The sequence below is a fragment of the Cetorhinus maximus genome, chromosome 3 (genome assembly GCF_964194155.1).
Source record: "Cetorhinus maximus chromosome 3, sCetMax3.hap1.1, whole genome shotgun sequence".
Taxonomy (NCBI): Eukaryota; Metazoa; Chordata; class Chondrichthyes; order Lamniformes; family Cetorhinidae; genus Cetorhinus; species Cetorhinus maximus.
This window is the reverse complement of record NC_135881.1, coordinates 19,842,888-19,862,154: the sequence shown is the minus strand read 5'-3', so window position 1 is coordinate 19,862,154 and position 19,267 is coordinate 19,842,888. Positions and strand designations below refer to the sequence as shown.

At 41.9% G+C, this 19,267-nt stretch overlaps 1 protein-coding gene across 2 annotated transcripts in view; it reads right to left on the bottom strand.

The window, feature by feature from the left end:
• Nucleotides 1-19,267, bottom strand: part of galnt11 (UDP-N-acetyl-alpha-D-galactosamine:polypeptide N-acetylgalactosaminyltransferase 11 (GalNAc-T11)) — a 180,479-nt gene that overhangs the window by 32,912 nt on the left and 128,300 nt on the right. For both annotated transcript variants that reach the window (XM_078536890.1, XM_078536897.1), the window contains 4 exons: nucleotides 18,915-19,081; nucleotides 18,254-18,379; nucleotides 12,860-13,109; nucleotides 9,651-9,768 (listed from right to left, as the gene is read on the bottom strand). In XM_078536890.1, the coding sequence (XP_078393016.1) occupies nucleotides 9,651-9,768; nucleotides 12,860-13,109; nucleotides 18,254-18,379; nucleotides 18,915-19,081 (661 nt within the window). The remainder of the gene's footprint in view (nucleotides 1-9,650; nucleotides 9,769-12,859; nucleotides 13,110-18,253; nucleotides 18,380-18,914; nucleotides 19,082-19,267) is intronic.

The following is a 19,267-nucleotide window of genomic DNA, read 5'->3' as shown; positions in this document are numbered from 1 at the left end:
AGCCTTTATATGTCTTAGTCCTTCCAGTAAATTCCCTGTCACTGTACTTTATTGACTATGTTGAAAATATGTGAGTTGCGTTGGTTCCACATTCAATTCAAGAACTTTGTATCCAAGTTAAGGGGCTGGAGTCCGAGATGCAGATATTTGCTCCAGGAGGCGGTCACACATCTCAGGTTAGTTAACTCAAATTTGGTCTGTGATCAGGGGCAGGAGGGTGTGACTGCAGGTGAAGCAGATGTCGGGACCCAGTGGGTAGCATTTGAGGAGCCTCGGCCCGTGCAACTGTCCAACAGTTCCAAGGTTCTTGTAAGCTGTGTGGATGAGAGCAGGGACTGTAGGGAGGATGAGTGAACTGACCATGGCACCGTGGTGCAGGGAGCCATTCAAGTGTGGGGAGGAAATGGGAGCATAGTAGTGGTAGAGATAGTATAATTAGGGGGACAGATACTGTTCTCTGCAGCCATGAGCCTGAGTCCTGAAGTCTGTGTTGCCTGCCAGTGGCAGGGTTAAGAACATCTCTTCAGAGCTAGTGAGGAACTTGGAGAGGGAGGGGAGGGATCCAGTTGTCATCATCCATGTTGGTACCAACGACATTGAAAGGACTAGAAGAGGTTCTGCTGAAAGAATTTGAAAAGTTAGGAGCTAAGTTAAAATGCAGAACCTCCAAGGTAATAATCTTGGGATTGCTACCTGAGCCACGGGCAAACTGGCAAAAGGTAAATGAAGTCAAGGAGTTAAATGCATAGCTCAGAGATTGGTGTGGGAGGACGGGTTTCAGTTCATGGGGCCGTGGCACCAATACTGGGGTAGAAGGGAGCTGTTCCAGTGGGATGGTCTCTACATGAACTGTGCTTTTTTTTTATTAATCATTCACAGGGTGTGGGCTTCGCTGGCTAGGGCAGCATTTATTGCCCATCCCTAGTTGCCCTTGTTCAGGGGCAATTAAGAGTCAACCACATTGCTGTGTGTCTGGAATCACATGTAGGTAAGAACGGCAGATTACCTTCCCTAAAGGACATTAGTGAACCAGATGGGTTTTTACAACAATCGACAATGGTTTCATGGTCATCATTAGACTTTTTATTTCCAGATTTTTATTGGCCTGAATTTTTCCCGCGTCGGTCAGGCTTGGCGGGGGCAGTCGCGGAGCCGCCCGTAATCGGCTTGGCACAGCGATTTCACACAGGGGCATGCGCACCAAAGTGCACTTCAATCTCCCTGAGGCACAGAGCTGCCTCAGTGAGATTGAAGCACTTTTTAAAGAAATTATTAAAAACATAAAAAATTTAATGAAACATGTCCCTTCATGTGACTGTGTCACATGAGATGGGACATGTTTTTATTTTTCAAAAAAGTTTTTATTCAATTTGTAAAAGCTTTAGGAAACCTCACCCTGCTCGTGGATGAGGTTTCCTAAAAAATGTAAAGGCCGTTTGGTCTTTTCGCCTTCCCGCCAACTGTTAGGTTGGATGGGCAGTGTAAATTTCAAGTTAGTGAGGTTGCTAATAGCCTTAATGGGCCTTTCAATTATCGGCGGGTGCGCAGCTGACTCCGGCGCACACCCACCGAACGAAACATCACAAGATTTTGCGATGACGTCGGGATGCATGCCCGACGTCATCGCGAGTCATTTCATGTTCCAGCGTGTCAGGCCCCGTCCCTACACGCCGAATGTAAAATCCTGGCCACTGAATTCAAACTCCACCTTCTGGATTACTAGCCCAGTGACAATACCACTACGCCATTGCCTTGCCAGAGGAAACTGCTGGGACCAGTGTCCTGGCGAACCAAATAGCTAGGGCTGTAGAGAGGGCTTTAAACTAAATAAGGGTGCGAGGGTGGGGTTCTGAAAAGGGGATACATGGGCTTGCAAAGTAAAACGACATGGCAGCCTTGCAGGAGAGCTATTTAGGTAACGATACCCAGAGTGTGACAGGAAGGGACAGAGTGTACAAACATAAAAAAACAGCAGCAAATACGGTCAAAGGGTGAAAAGGTGGTAAAAAGGCAAAATTAATGGACCTTTACTTAAATGCACGTAGTATTTGGAACAAAATAACTGAATTAACAGCACAAGTAGAGGTTAATGGGTATGATCTTATAGCTATTACGGAGATGTGGTTGCAAGGAGATCAAAGAACTAAATATTCAGGGGTATGTGACTTTTCAAAAGGACAGGCAGGAAGGAGAGGGTGGTGGGTAGCTTTGTTAGGATGAGATGGAATAAGTACGATAACAAGAAAGGATCTTGGATCGGAAGATATAGAATCCATATGGGTGGAGGTAAGAAATAACAAGGGAAAGAAGACACTGGTGAGTGTTGTCTATAGACCCCCTGACAGCAGCTATATTGTAGGACAGAGAATAAATCAGGAGATAATGAGGGCATGTAAAAAAGGCAGTACAATAAGGTGACCTTAATCTTCATGTAGATTGGTAAAATCAAATTGGCAGAGGTAGACACGAGCAAGAATTCATAGAGTGAATTCAGGACAGTTTCTTCGAACAATATGTTGTGAATCGAACCAGGGATCAGGCTATTTTGGTTCTGGTAATGTGTAATGAGGCAGGTTTAATAAATAATCTCAGAGTAAAGGATCCCCTAGAAAACAGTGACCATAATATAAAAGAAGTTAGCATTCAGTTTGAGAGTGAGAAACTTGGGTCAGAAACAACTGTGTTAAACTTAAATAAAGGTAATTACGATGGAATGAGGGCAGAGTTGGCTGGAGTGGACTGGCAAAGCAATTTAGCAGAAAATACGGTTGATAAACAATTGCAGACATTTAAGAAAATAGTTCATGACTCTCAACAAAGATATATCCCAATGAGGAAGAAGGTTTCAAAGAAGGGGATAAACCTATCATGATTAACTAAGGACAGTATCAAATTGAAAGAAAAAACATACAATGTGGCAAAGATTAGTGGTAAGCCAGAGGATTGGGAAAATTTTAAAAACCAACAAAAGATGACCAAAAAAATAATAAATAGGGAGAAAATAAACTTTGAGGGTAAACTACCAAGTAACATAAAAACGGAGAGCAAGAGCTTCTTTAAATATATTACAAGGAAGAGGGAGGCCAAAGTGAACATAGGCCCTTAGAGAATTAGGCTGGGGAAATAATAATGGGGAACCAGTAAATGGCAGAGGTGTTGAACAAATATTTTGCTTCAGTCTTCATGGTAGAAGATATGAATAGCATTCCAAAGATACTAAATAATCAAGGGGAAAAAGGGGAGGAAGAAATAAATACAATAACTATCACTAGAGAAAAAGTAAAAACAAAAACAGAATTACCTGGAAAAACTCAGCAGGTCTGGCAGCATTGGTGGAGAAGAAAAGAGTTGACGTTTCGGGTCCACACGACCCTTCAACAGAACTGAAGTATAGTTAGGAGAGGGGTGAAATATAAGCTGGTTTAAGGTGGGGGGCGGGGAGAGAGAAGTTGAGGGTGGGGTGGTTGTAGGGACAAGCAAGCAGTGATAGGAGCAGATAATCAAAAGATGTCACAGACAAAAGGATCAAAGAGGTGTTGAAGGTGGTGATATTATCTAAGAAAAGTGCTAATTAAGAATGGATGGCAGGACACTCAAGGTACAGCTCTAGTGGGGGTGGGGTGGAAAGACTGAAAAGGTATTAGTTGTAGATTTAAAAATAATGGAAATAGGTGGGAAAAGAAAAATCTATATAAATTATTGAAAAAAAAAGGGAGGGGGAGGAAACGGGGTGGGGGTGGGGGGAGGGGGAGTTTAAGATCTAAAGTTGTTGAATTCAATATTCAGCCCGGAAGGCTGTAAAGTGCCTAGTCGGAAGATGAGGTGCTGTTCCTCCAGTTTGCATTGGGCTTCACTGGAACAATGCTGCAAGCCAAGGACAGACATGTGGGCAAGAGAGCAGGGTGGAGTGTTAAAATGGCAAGTGACAGGGAGGTTTGGGTCTTTCTTGCGGACAGACCGCAGGTGTTCTGCAAAGCGGTTGCCCAGTTTGCATTTGGTCTCTCCAATGTAGAGGAGACCGCATTGGGAGCAACAAATGCAGTAGACTAAGTTAGGGGAAATGCAAGTGAAATGCTGCTTCACTTGAAAGGAGTGTTTGGGCCCTTGGACGGTGAGGAGAGAGGAAGTGAAGGGGCAGGTGTTGCATCTTCTGCGTGGGCATGGGGAGGTGCCATAGGTTGAGGAGTAGGGGGTGATGGAGGAGTGGACCAGGGTGTCCCGGAGGGAATGATCCCTACGGAATGCTGCCGGGGGGGTGAAGGGAAGATGTGTTTGGTGGTGGCATCATGCTGGAGTTGGCGGAAATGGCGGAGGATGATCCTTTGAATGCGGAGGCTGGTGGGGTGATAAGTGAGGACAAGGGGGACCCTATCATGTTTCTGGGAGGGAGAAGGCGTGAGGGTGGATGCGCGGGAGATGGGCTGGACACGGTTGAGGGCCCTGTCAACGACCGTGGGTGGAAAACCTCGGTTAAGGAAGAAGGAGGACTTGTCAGAGGAACTGTTTTTGAAGGTAGCGTCATCAGAACAGATGCGACGGAGGCGAAGGAACTGAGAGAATGGGATGGAGTCCTTACAGGAAGCGGGGTGTGAGGAGCTGTAGTCGAGGTAGCTGTGGGAGTCGGTAGGCTTGTAATGGATATTGGTGGACAGTCTATCATCAGAAATTGAGACAGAGAGGTCAAGGAAGGGAAGAGAAGTGTCAGAGATGGACCACGTGAAAATGATGGAGGGGTGGAGATTGGAAGCAAAATTAATAAATTTTTAGAGAAAAAGTACTAGGGGAACTAATGGGGCTAAAGGCCATTAAGTCTCCTGGACCTGATGGGTTGCATCCTAGGATATTAAAGGAAGTAGCTACAGAGATAGTGGGTGCACTGGTACTAACCTTCCAAGAATCCTTAGATTCTGGAAAAGCCCCAGAGGATTGGAGAACGGCCAATGTAACACCCTTATTTAAAAAGGGAGGGAGACGAAAAACAGGTAACTATAGGCCAGTTAGCTTAACATCTGTCATTGGGAAAATGTTAGAGTCTATTATAAAGGATGTAATAGCAAAGCATTTAGAAATACATAATCTAATCAAGCAGAATCAGCATGGCTTCATGAAGGGGGAATCATGCCCTACAAATCTGTTAGAATTCTTTGAGGAGATAAAAGCAGGATAGATAAAGGGGAACCAGTAGATATAATATATTTGGATTTGCAAAAGGCATTCGATAAGGTACCACACATAAGGCTACTTAATAAGATAAGAGCCCATGGTGTTGGGATTAGTATATTTGCATGACAGAGGATTAGCTAACTAATAGAAGACAGAGAGTTGGAATAAGGGGGGCATTTTTGGGATGGCAACCTGGCGGAGTGCCACAGGGTCTCAATTATTTACAATATATATTAATGACTTAGATGTGGGAATTGAATGTACCATCGCCAAGTTTGAGGATGACACAAAAATAGGTGAGAAGGCAAGTGGTAAGGATGACACAAAGAGTCTACACAGGGATATAGACAGGTTAAGTGAGTGGGCAAAACCTTGGCAGATGAAATATAATGTGGCAAAATATGAGGTTATGCACTTTGGTAGGAAGAATAGAGGAGCTGAATATTATTTAAATGGAGAAAGACTGAAGAAGGCTGCAGCACAGAAGGATTTGGGAGCCCTTGTGCATGAACCTCAAAAAGCTAACATACAAGTTCAACAGTAATAGGGAAGGCAAATGGAATGTTAGCCTTTATTTCAAAGGGAATGGAACATAAAAATAGGGAAGTCTTGCTAAAACTATACAAGGCACTAGTTAGACCACACCTAGGATATCGTGAACAATTTTGGTCCCCTTATCTAAGGAAAGATATACTGGTATTGGAGGAAGTTCAGAGAAGGTTCACTAGGTTGATCCTGGGTATGGAGGGATTTTCTTATGAGGAGAGGTTGAGTAGGTTCGGCCTGTACCCATTGGAATTTATAAGAATGAGGGGCGACCTTATTGAAACATATAGGCCAGAATTTTTCCCACGTCAGGCGGGCTCGGCGGGAGTGGGCAGTCGGGAAGCCAACCACTGCCCACAATCGGCTCTGCACCACAATTTCATGTGGACAGGCCAATTAAGGCCCACCCTGCGTGGATCGCAAGCAGCAGCGCTGAGCACTACCTGTGCGGGTGGGAGAGGAGGGAGAGTGGGCCTGGCACTAGGTTCACGCATGCACGCGAAAGATGGCTTCAATCTCCCTGAGGCAAGAAACTGCATATGAATTGCATTCTGGATTGCAGTTCAGGTGTGCAAACACGCAACTAAGAGGGAATACATTCTAAATTTAAATCTTTTCTTTGTTTTATTGAATTGAAAGTAATTGAATAAAAACAATGAACTTCATTTTTATAGCACCTTTGATGTAATAAAATGTCCCAGAACTTCAGATAAGCATTTCAGACAAAATCTGACACCAAGCCACACTCTCAGGACAGTTGACCAAAAGCTTAGTCAAAGAGTTAGATTTTAAGGAGTGTCTTAAAGGTGGAGAGAGATGTAGAGAGGTGAGGAGGATTACCAAGGAACTAACAGTGACTAAACAAAAGCAAATGGAGTGTAACATGAGAAAATGTGAAGTTATTCACTTTAGCAGGAAGAAGAGAAAAGCAGAATATTATTTAAATGGAGAGAGATTGTGGAATGTTATAGTGGGATTTGGGTCTCCTTGTACATGAATCACAAAAAGTTACCACTCAGGTCCAGCAAGTAATTAGAAAGGCAAATGGAATATTGGCCTTTATTACAGGGAGGATGGAGTATAAAAGTAGGGAAGTCTTGCTACAGCCATATAGGAAATTGGTGAGACCATATCTGGAGTACTGGGTACAGTTTTGGTCTCCTTACTTAAGGGGGATATCCTTGCATTGGAAGCAGTTCAGAGAAGGTCCACTCGGTTTATTCCTGGGATGAAGGAGTTGACTTATGATGAAAGATTTGGCATTTTGGGCCTATACTCATTGGAGTTTAGAAGAACGAAAAGTGATCTTTTTGAAACATATAAGCTTTTGAAGGGGCTTGGCAGGGTAGATGCACGGAGTATGTTCCCCTCATATGCGAATGTAGAACAAGGGGGCGCTGTTTAAAAATAAACTGTTTCCCATTTAAGACAGAGTGGAGGAATTTCTTCTCTCCGAAGGTCGTTAGTCTTTGCAATTCTCTTCCACAGAGGGCAGTGGAGGCTGGGTCATTTAATATATTAATACATTTTTGATTGACAAAGGAATTAAAGGTTACTGGGGTCAGACAGGGAAAGTAGAGTTAAGGCCACAATCACATCAGCCATAATCTTACTGAATAGCAAAGCAGGCTTGAAGGGCCAAGTGGCCTACTCCTGCTATTTTTTACAGTCTTATGATAAAGGTTATTACATTACTTCAGCAAAGATTACTGAAACATTTATGTGCTGAATTATTTTGTTCTTTGTATTCTACTCTCCATAAACTGCAGCTAATCCAGAATGCTAGAGCATGCAAACACCTACATTCTGATCTCACCAAGCCCCAGTGAATTAACTATAAGGTCCCTGTTCTCACTTTCAAATGCCTTAGCCTACATTAACAATCTCCTCCAGCCATGTCCAGCATGCAGCCTCCACTCCTCCACTGTTTTGCTCCTCGTTCCAACGCCTCCCCATTGATGTTTATTCTCTCAGCCACTATAAGTCTAGAATTTTGACCCTCTAGGATTCTCACTTCAAATTCCTCCACTTTCCCACTTCTTCATTGCTTTTAAAAGCCCCCCCAAAATCTTTATCTTTATCCTTCTTTTGGCTCCACCCTTAAAACTCTTTTCCTTTTCTTCTGGTCATTTTTTTTACCAAATTTCTGTCCTTTTAATGATTCAGATGTTTTGAAGTTAAAGTTTTCCCCAGAGGATCATAAGACACTTGTTACATGGGCCAAATGGGCTATTTCTGCGCCATATATCCTAACCAGTACATAATGGTGTTTATGCTCCACTCAAGCCTCCTCTTAAATAAATCTATCGTCATAACCCTCTATTCCCTTCCGCCTCATATGATTGCCTAGCCTCCCCTTAAACGCATCTATGTATATTATTCACTTCAACCGGTCTATGTGGTAGCAAGTTCCACATCCATAAACATGAAGTACTTGAAATTTTCATTGGATCCCTGCACAATCATTTTAAACATTTGCTAGCTACTAGTAAAAGATTGTGGCTATTTTCGTCAGAACAGAGGAGATAACAGGGTGATTTGATAGCATTGTGGATAAAGGGGTAAGGAGGAGTAGATAGAAACAAACTGTTCCCAGAAATTAAGGGCTCTAGGGCATAGGGACAGATATATAAAATGACATTTAGGATAGAGAGCAGGACAAAATGTTCTTATGCCATGGAATGCACTCCCTGAGTTAGTGGCTGCAGCAGAGACCATGGGTGAAATTTAGTGCCCTCTCCTGTGACGAACTTGGTGGCAGCGGGGAATTTAATCAGGCAGGGGGATGGCAGATGAAGACCCCGCCACCTTCCTGCCTCCACCCTGATTAAGTCCATGGCGGGAAAGTTCGCGGACAGCCTTCCCACCCCACCGTCAATTGGGACCTTTATGGGCAATTAATGCCCACTTAAGGGCCACATCCTGCCACCACTGGCAATCACGAAGTGCTCGCCATGTGGAGAGCACAAGAAACAAAGCTGTGCGGAATTGCTTGCAGGCTCCCAGGATGGGTGGGCATCCATCATTCAAAGGCACCCAATGACTGATCAAGGGATCTGGCATCGGGAAGGGGGGGCTCATGAAGAGCCACCCCCTGCTCTTGCTGCCAATTTCCCTCCCCCGCGACCTCCCTCCAACTCACCTGTGGCCTGGGATCCAACGACAATGCTAGACCTCAGGTGGGTGTCATACTAGCAGCAGCTAGTGGTGCTGCCATTCAACAGAGATGCCAGGTTCTGATTGGCTGGCACTCTTGGTGGGTGGGTCCTCCAACCCCGGGGTCCTTGATCCAGGGGAAGGTCTGTTACTGTCCAGTTAATAGCCTGAGTATGTGGAGGTCTTGTGGCACAGTGGTAGTGTCCGTACCTCTGAGCCAGAAGCTTCAGGTTCAAGTACCACTCTGGGACTTGATAGCCATGTAAGTCCATTCATAACATGGCCAAACAGGTTGATTATGAACTTACAAATCCTTCCAATATGTCAATGGCAGGTAGTAAGAACCCTGTGGTAGCAGTGGCGCAACAGCCTACCCACGTTAAAAGATTCCACATTCAGGTTCTTGCCATGGCTGTACTCCATGACAAGTGTCCTCCTCACTTTGTGGGACTACCAAACATCAATCAAGTGCCTGAGTGGCGCCTAATTTGGCGTTCCTTCCCTAAAAGAGGCGACGTGGGGCTCACGCCAGCTCTCCACCCATTGGGTGATGTGGGGCATTAAATATCACACCATGCCAACATTTAAGAATAGGTTAGATAGGCAGTTGGATGAAAGAGGAAAAAGGATATGGCAGAAGTGTGGGAATGTTTCTGTGACTCATTCCCTGTATCCTGTGAACACGGACTGACAGCTTGTTTCCACATTGTAATATCTATGTAATTCTGTGTGGGTTTATTTTTAATTAAGAAAAGGGGAAATTCATACAACTCAAATTACATTACCCGAAATGAAATTTCCAGATTTTCTCCTCCCCAAATATCCATACCACTGTCGTACTGCCCAAGCTCGTTAAAGTAATTCCTGTTCATTGCAAATAGACCCCCTGCCATTGTAGGTGACCTGATGAGAAGACAGTAAACAAAAGAAGAAACACTTGTTAGTGCAACTATAAGCCACTGCTGCAGATCTGAGCAAAATTATTCAGGTGCTTCATATGTTGTATCTCCCCATATGACAAAATTGATCATATGCCTACTTAAAACTTGATTCCCTCCCATTCTCAAGTTTATGAGGAGAAAGTTGAAGGAATGGATGAATCATGAATGGAATTCATGATTTTAAAATAATTAAGAGTATCAAACCCATAAATGTGATAAAAAATGATGAGTTATTACTTAGTTACAAACAAAAACAGAAAATGCTGGAAAAGTTCAGCAGGTCTGGCAGCATCTGTGGAGAGAGGCAGAGTTAGCCTTTCTGTTAACTCTGTTTCTCTCTCCACAGATGCTGCCAGGCCTGCTGAGCTTTTCCAGCATTTTCTGTTTATGTTTCAGATTTCCAGCATCCGCAGTATTTTGCTTTTATCTTAGTGTTAGCTAAAGGCCATCTTTTTAAATCCAGTTACGATATATTTGCAATCAAGAAGCCACTACAGGTCAAATCCCTGTAGCAAACGTATTTTGGTCTAATGTTTTTTTTCCAGTTACATTCTGGAGAGGGAACTAATTCAAACTTAAACAATGAGAATGAGTGATTCAGTTTGTAGGTACTCGATGATTTCTTTTTCAATCCAGTTGGTGAGATATTCAAAAGCCAGCATGTCCTGTTATCCCTTTAAATAACTTCTGTTCAAATCATGGGCAGTTGGAAAATCTCATGAGGGGAGACAGTCTTAAATCTAAGAGAAACAAGTAGTCATGTTGGTCTATTGGACATTCCTTAAATAGAGGAAAAACACTTCTGTGTATTTTAAAGTTGTTTACACAGGGTTGACTTAGGTCTTGAAATTCCTTCTATTATTTTGCTTAATCTAGTAGCTAGTGGAATGTTGTTTACTGTAAATATATAGTGATATTCTATGACTGTTTTTTACGCTCTGGGTTATCTTTGATGCTCTGTTGCTTTCAAAGAACAGAGCAACATCTTATGAAGACATAAATCCAGTACCTCAAAACAATCATTAGACAGGGTTTCCCAGGGCACAGTATGGAAAGCTACCCTTGATTGCCAAACAAAGGGAAAGACTGTGGAAAGTATAAAGAGTTGAGACTTAACCATGAGAAAAATCTAAAATACAAGAATGAAATAATCTAGGGCAAAAAGGTTAGGAAAAGAATAACAGTCAATCATAGTAATAGCACCATAGAATTCTGCCCATCGTTTCTTTGCAAGCTCCACGCTGGGAATATCTCTAATCCCATTTCCTGTTTTTTCTTACAAATTGCCAAACATCCATGATTCATGTGCACAGCAAGGATTTCCAAGACAGCGTCCGCATGGCTGTGTTCAAAGATGAAAATTAGCATGGTTTCCAGCTCCTCCACCCAGTGCTGCTCTTAGTTTCTATTCTCTTTTACTGCTGCTTATAAGCAATTAAAAATCTCTGTGCACGGTAGGCAAGAATTCTTGCTGAGATCAGCAATTTCCATCCACAGCATGCAGAAGCATTCAACTGCTTAGAGCAGCAGCAACAGGAGGTAAGGAACCAGGAGCTGCTGAGAGTGGATAGGAGGGAATGTAGAAGAAAATGTGCGGATTGACAGGGACAGGGAGCTGTAGCAGGGTGAACTGATGAGAAGGAGAGGGCCGGCATATTCCAGGGAGCAGGAAAAAATTTATTTATACGATTTTAGCATAGACCTAAGAGGAATTATATCAATGGTTTACTGATGAAAGAAAATTCTGGGGCATGGTGGACTGAGGGAAAGAGCTGTAAGAGATTATAGGTGGACAGACAAACTAAAAGAGCTGGCAGACAAGTGGCAGTTGCAGTTCAACAGGAAGAAATTAAAGTGTACAATTTGAGAATAAAGCTGCAGAAATGAGAGTCTAAATTGTAAAGCTTTTAACATATTAAAGGAACACATAAATTTAGGAGTGCGAGTGCATAGATTTTAGAGGCGAGTAGGCCAATTTCTTACGGTAAAAGCAAAATACTGCGGATGCTGGAAATCTGAAACAAAAACAGAAAATGCTGGAAAAACTCAGCAGGTCTAACAGCATCTTTGGAGAGAAAAAAATCAGAGTTAACCTTTCAAGTTCTTATGACTCTTCTTCATAAAGCTCTGAAGAAGAGTCATAAGGATTCGAAATGTTAACTCTGTTTTTTTTCTCTCCACAATTTCTTAAGGTAACTGGAAAAAGACCTGGGAGTTGGATGAGAAATATTTTTATACAGTGAGTTACTATGATCTGGAATGCATTCCCTTAAAGAATGGTAGAAGCAGATTCAACATTAATTTCCAAAATGGAATTGGACATATTTGAAAAAGAAAGCTTTGTAGGGCTTTGGGAAAAGAACAGGAATGAGTGGGGCTAATTGGACAGCTTTTTCAAAGAGCCGGCACAGGCACAATTGGCCTCCTTATTTGATGTAAGATTCTATAAGGATCACAAAGAAGGGCATTAGAATCCTCGGTTTTACACCTAAAGATACTGAATATAAAAGCCTGGGAGCAATGTTGAATTTGAACAAGGCTTTTGGAAGTACTGTTGAATGATGTCTGGGTACCCATTGTAGGCAGAATAAAAGGATGCAGCAAAGTTCACCGGAACAATAACAAGAAGAAATGATTATGGTTATGAAGAAAGGCTTGAGAGAATAGATATGTTTAACTGGAATAGGGATGTTAAAGAAAGACCAACTAGGAAATTATGACATTTTTGAGATTTTAAGTGGTGAAAAATTACTTAAACTGGTTAGTGAATTGTTAACAAGAACATACAGACTGAAGTTTATATCACCAAAAGAATGAAGGGCAAGTTAAAAGCAGTGATTAGAATTTTGAAAGCTTTGTCATAAGTGGCTTTAGGCCAAATATGCAAACATCAAAAGGGAACAAGGAAAAATATTTATACAGGAAGAGCAGGATCTTTAAATCACATTGCCATAGATCTCAACTGATGAAAGCAGGTTAGCTAATTGCTGTTTGAGTGAAGCAAAATTATATATCTTGCACTGTGAAGTTTTAAGAAAGTACTGGGTTACTACTTGATTGCTGCAGTCGGTCCCTCTGGTCCATTTAGCATGGAGGCAGGCACTGGATCCCACTTGAAATGCAGACCCCAGTTAAATCCACCCCTCACAATTGGGGAAGAACTGTAGATTAGTGTGTCAGCATTGATGATGTCAATCACTGGGCAAACCACTGTCTTGCGATCCTGCTTAATTGGAGCCAGAAGCGGTTGTAACCACATCTCATTCACCTCACAGTGACTGTCAAGAAACACTAGCACATCTCCTGTGGAAAAGAAAAGCTAAAAATTAGGTTAGAGAACTCATCTCTGATATTAAGATCCTATGGTTTTAATGCCAAAGGGATGTCTCACTTGCTAATTTGTTAACAAAAACTTTTGTTATTTGGAACTTGATTTAAAAAATACCAGTTAGCTCACAAGTGTTTAACCTTTGGAAGACTCGATGAAGTTAGTTCACAGAGGTAAATGGGGGTCATGTAGAATCTTGCAGCACTTAGGGAGGACAGAAAAAAAGAACACTGAGGGTAATTTTCAACATTGCTGCCTGGGTAATAATCTGGTGGAGAGAGTTGCCCATCTGTTGTAGAACTTAGCTAACATTTATCCCAACAATGAAAAGCAAATTGGGTGAGTTATGCAACAAGGCGATCCCCTCTTCCAGGTTACCACTGAAGCAGCAAAGTTGAAAAGGACCCCAGTATCCTGGTTACATATACAACTGTGAAACTAAGGTTTGCATAGATGCAAGGAATGAGGAATGGGTTTGTAAAATCTTAATACATTTGCACACTAGGAAACTGTTTCATTAGAGTTGTGATTCTGCTAGAGGATCTCCCAATGTGCCCACAGTAAGTTGGAAGAAACAGTCTCTCACCTGACTGTTGCCTTTGTGTTGATTCTGACTTGGTTTAGCTTCTCTACTTTCTTTTGCATTTCTCTGAACTTTTCTTTTTTTATGCCTCTGTCTGACTCTTGATCGTCTCTACGTTATAGTGGGGCTCTCAAGAATATCTCTACCTGTCATCTCATGATACATAACCTCCTGTATCCCTATCCTCTTTGGTTCATCAATTCCGTCCGCTCACCACCCCATCATTTCTCTAGCTGTTTCCATTATCCCATCTCTCTGGCTGACACCCCTCTTTCCTCCCTCTGTGTTTGATCCCCTTATCTGCCTGTTCTGCTTGACACACAAATGGTTCATTGTGACTAACCTGATATACCACCTTTCCTTGAATGAGTACAGGCCTACCAAGCCCCCACACGCTCCCAGCGTGCTGTGTTAGATTAGCTAGTCATCATCAAACTGTGGAACCTTGCTGTGCGCAAATTGACGGCCAACCTGCTCAACCGTTCCTATATTACAACAGTAGTTACACTTCAAAAGTACTTCATTGACTGTAAAGCACTCTGGCATATCCTGAGGTTATGATAGGTGAATTATTTCTTTAAGTTCTTGCTTTAAAGTGCTTAGAATACTAAATAATTTAGAGAATTGTAAGAGCTTTAAGGAATGATGAACGAGAGTTAGCAGACAGCTTAAGCAAGGTGGTCAACCCACTGAAAGCAGGCCAGTAAAGTCTGAGCCCAAAGGCACAGTTGGGCATTGACCATGAACAGGCAAAGGTGGCAAATGGTGAGGGTAGTAAGTCATGTAGTCAAAAGCAAATCCATAATCTGCCAAAACCAGAGCAGCAGGATGTGCAACTGATGGCTGTGGCCTCAAATGCCAGCAGAGATACTAGGCAAATACAAATTAAATTTTAGACTAAAATATCAAAAGAGCCATGAAAGAACTTAACTGAAAGTTACTTGCACAGCCACTGAGAAGAAGAGGTGGGAGATAGAACATCAAGGAGCAGTAGCACTGCCTTGTTTTGGGAGGACTGAAAAGGTAGCATACATACTCCAGAATCGCAGGTGCAACTAACTCCCAGGCCTCACCGACAGTTGACAAAGAGTGACCCAAGAATTCAAGTAATAAGATGAAACAGGAAATCTATGCCATTTGCAAGCCTTTTAATGCATCATAGTTATATGGATGTGGTATACATACACAACATAAATGATGCTTCACATTCTACAATAGCCTGAACAAACTAAAAGCATGAGGAATGTGTCTAAGATTCCAGTTTAGCCTTAAAAAATATAGATCAGAAAATTCCACTATATATTTATCCATGCCCCAAATCTTTTCACCAAGAAACTTTAAATCACAATTTAATATGAGGAACAAACAAAAGAAAGAACTTGCATTTGTGCAGCAGTAATAACCACCTAAGGATGCCCCATAGTGCTTCTTAACCAATAAAATACCATAGTCACAGTTGTAATATAGGGAAAGGCAACAGCCAACCTGCACACAGCAAGCTCCCACAAATAACAATGAGATAAATGACAAGGTCATCTGTTTTTTCAGTGATGTTGGGTGAGGGACAAATATTGGCCAGGACACTAGCAGAATTCCCTTCTCTTCTTCGAATAGTGCCATGCTACCCCAGAGAGCATCTCCAACAGAACAAAATATTTTTGGTGCAGCCTAGGCTGAATGTGCAAGTCTCGGGGATGTGACTTGAACCCATGACCTTCTGGCTCTGAAGTGAGTATGCTACTACTGAGCCAAGTCTGATACCCATAAAATAGATTATTTCATAAGATCATAAGAAATAGGAGCAGAAGGCCATTCAGCACATCGAGCCTGCTCCAACATTCGATAAGATCATGGCTGATATGATTGTGGCCTTAACTCCGCTTTGTCCCCCATAACCTTTGACTCCCTTGTCAATCAAAAATCTGTCTAACTCAACCTAATGACCTAGCCCCCACTGCTCTCTATAGACAATAATTCCAAAGACTAACAACCCTCTGAAGGAAGAAATTCTTTCTCATCTTCATCTTAAATGGGAGATCCCTTATTTTTAAACTGTGGCCCCTAATTCTGGATTCCCCCACGAGAGGAAACATTCTCTCAACATCTATCCTGTCAAGCCCTCTCAGAATTATCTGTTTCAATACGATCACATCTCATTCTTCTAAACTCCAATGAGTATAGGCTAACCTGCTCAACCTTTCTTCATAAAACAATCCCTTCTTCTCAGGAATCAAACTAGTGAACCTGCTCTAAACTACTTCCAAGGCAAGTAAATCCCTCCTTAAATAAGGAGATCAAAACTGTACACTAGGTGTGGTCTCACCAATGCCCTGTACAGCTGTAGCAAGACTTCCCTACTTTTATACTCCGTCCTCCTTGCAATAAAGGCCATTATTCCACTTGTCTTCCTATTTACTTGTTATACCTACATGAAATGGAAACTTTCTGTGATTCATGTGCAAGGAACCAAGATCTCTCTGTAAGGCAATGTTCTGCAGTCTCTCTCCATTTAAATAATATTATGCTTTTCTACTCATCTAGTGCTTAGCCTCACATTTTCCAATTATACTCCATCTGAAAACTTTTTTGCCCATTCACTTAACCTATCTATAGCCCTTTGCAGACTCTTTGTATCCTCCTCACAACTTGTTTTCTGACCTATCTCTGTATCATCAGCAAATTTGGCTACAATACAGTCTGTCCCTTCATCTAAGTCATTAAATAGATCATAAAAGATGAGGTCCCAGCACTGATCTCTGCGGCACTCCACTAATTATAGTTTGCCAACTTGAAAATGACCCATTTAGCCTGACTTTGTTTCCTGTTCATTAGCTAATCCTCTTTTCATGCTAATATATCACTCCAAAACCGTGAGCTGTCATCTTGTGCAGTAATTTTAATTGGCACCTTATCAAATGCTTTTTGAAAATCCAAATACACCTACTGGTATATCTACTGGTTCCCCTTTATCCATCCTGCTTGTTACACCATTAAAGAACTCGAATAAATTTGTCAAACACAACTTCCCGTTCACAAAACTATGTTGACTCTGCCTGATTGCATTTTGATTTTCTAAATGTCTTGCTACTACCTCCTTAACAATTTATATTGCTACAATATATTTAGAAGTCCACAAAGAATGCGCTGCAAAGAAATTGAGGGGCATATGTTCTAAGGATAGCTATTTTGTACAATGGGAAAAAAGATATTAAGATGGACATGTCTGGTATTTATACAATAAAGCTTTCACATAGTGCTAGCATGTTACTGCTGGCAAATTGAAAGCCAGAACCAGATTCATTAGAGTCAGATCTAATTAACTTGAGCTCTCTTTACCCTATTCCCACTAAACTGCTGACCATCCAACTTCCCTTCCTGGTCCCCATACTAGCTGATGTTATTAACAGTTCATTATTTGCTTCTGTTTCCCCCTCCCTTTTAAATCTGCCATCTTAATCCTCTTCCTTAAAAATTCACCCTTGTCCCCTCTGTCCTTGTAAACTACTGCCATGTCTCCAAACTCTCTTTCCTCTACAAAGTCTTTGACATACTGGGGTCTCCTAAATCCATGGCAGTCTTTCCAAAATTCCATGTTTGTACCTCTACAATCAACTTTCTGCTCTGCCACAGCATTGCAACGGTCCTTATCAAAGTCACTAATGACATCCTACATGACTGTGGTAAACTATCCCCCCCTCATCCATCTCAACCTGTCTGCAGTACTTGGTACAGTTGACCACACCGTTCCTCTCTAACGCCTGTCCTTCATTTGCAGCTGACTGAAACAGGCTTAACCTGGTACCATTCTTATCTATCCAATCATAGACAGAGAATCTCCTGCAATGGCTTCTCTTACTGCTCCTGCACCGTTTTCCCTGGAATTTCCTAAGGATCTACCCTTGGATCCCTCCTGTTTCTCATCCGCCTGCTGCCCCTCAGCAGCACCATCCAAAAACACATCAGATTTCACATGTACACCTATGACACCCAGTTCTACCTCACTACCACCTCTCTCATTCCCTCCAGTAACTCTGATTTGTCACACAGCATGTCTGACATCAGTTTTGGAGGAGAAGAAATTTCCTCCAATTAAATACTGGGAAGGCTGAAGCCATTGTCTTCGGTCTTCGCCACAATCTCTGCTCCTTAGCCACTGACTCCACCCCTCTGCCTGGCAAATGTCTGAGGCTGAATCAGAATGTTCACAACTCTGCTGTTTTATTTGAAGCTAAACTTCTGACTCTAAATCCTCTCCAACACCAAGGCCCCATACACAGGATTATCCTAATTTTTCTTTATTTTTATAAGTCAATTTGCACCAGAACATTTGTGTCATGCTAAACTGAAGATTAACCATGAAGGACATGGAAGAATTTGAGGGATTATAAAACACAACAGATTTGAATCTCAAGTTGAATCTTCTCCCACATTTTGATGAGCACCTTCAAATCAATAAATAATATTTCTAATGATGAATTTGTAAATTAATGAAACTTTACAATGAGTTTTTAAGGTTTAAAAAGTTGAATTTGATACCTGTTGCATGCGATGCTCCAATCATTCTACCTCGTATCAATCCCTCTCGCTCAGAGTTTCTAACAAGTCTCACTTTTCTAGGTAGGCTATTCTGAATATATTCCTCCAGCTCACTTTTTAGATTAGCTGACAAAACAAATGAGAAAACAGAGGGTATTTACAAAGAAGCATGATAAAGGATCACTGCTGAAATGATAGATGCTGATCAATATGCTACGCAAGCCCAGCATTTACTATCGCTGGTGTAGATGTTAACTATCAGGCAGCTGGCCACTCAATTGTTCAGGCCAGGTGGCCCACTCCATTTTGAGGGATGGATTGGTTTTGCGAAGCCCGATACTATATTAAAATGATAACTGAGGATCAATGTACATCATATGACTGCGATTTGCATTTTAAGGGAGACCTCCCACCAGACTCAATGGTTGGCTTGAGGTGGTGGTGGGGGGGGGGCGATGGAATGATTCCGCAGGCTACAGGAACGCAGAAGTAAATCGTTTTTAGGGTGCTGCAACCCAACTCTGCTGGCCAGGAGGCCTCAAAATCCACCCGCATTATATCTGTTCACTTACGGTCCCGGATTAAGAAAGATTATATGGAATTCAACAGCCGCCAAGGTGCAGGAATGAATTAAGTTTCAGGAAGGTTTAATACAACTCACTGAAATCACTATTGTCATCCACAAGGACAATTTCATGCAGCAAGTTTACTGGAGAACGATTCAGCACACTCTGTATTGTCCGCAGCAGAGCTGATAATGCTTCATTATAAAAACAGATAATAATGCTGGCAGAAGGTAAATTCATTGGGTAGCTCTTTTCTTTACACCTGACAACAAAAAAGAATCAATTAGGATTGAACACAAAAGAAAGAATGCATCGATTTCTAAAGCAGAATTATCTTTGATGAATAATATTTTGCAATTGGTTTTTTGTTTTGTTTGACTAATGCTGCATTAGGGGGCTGAAATTTGCATCCAAGTAAGTCATTGTGCCGTGGTAATATCCTTTATCA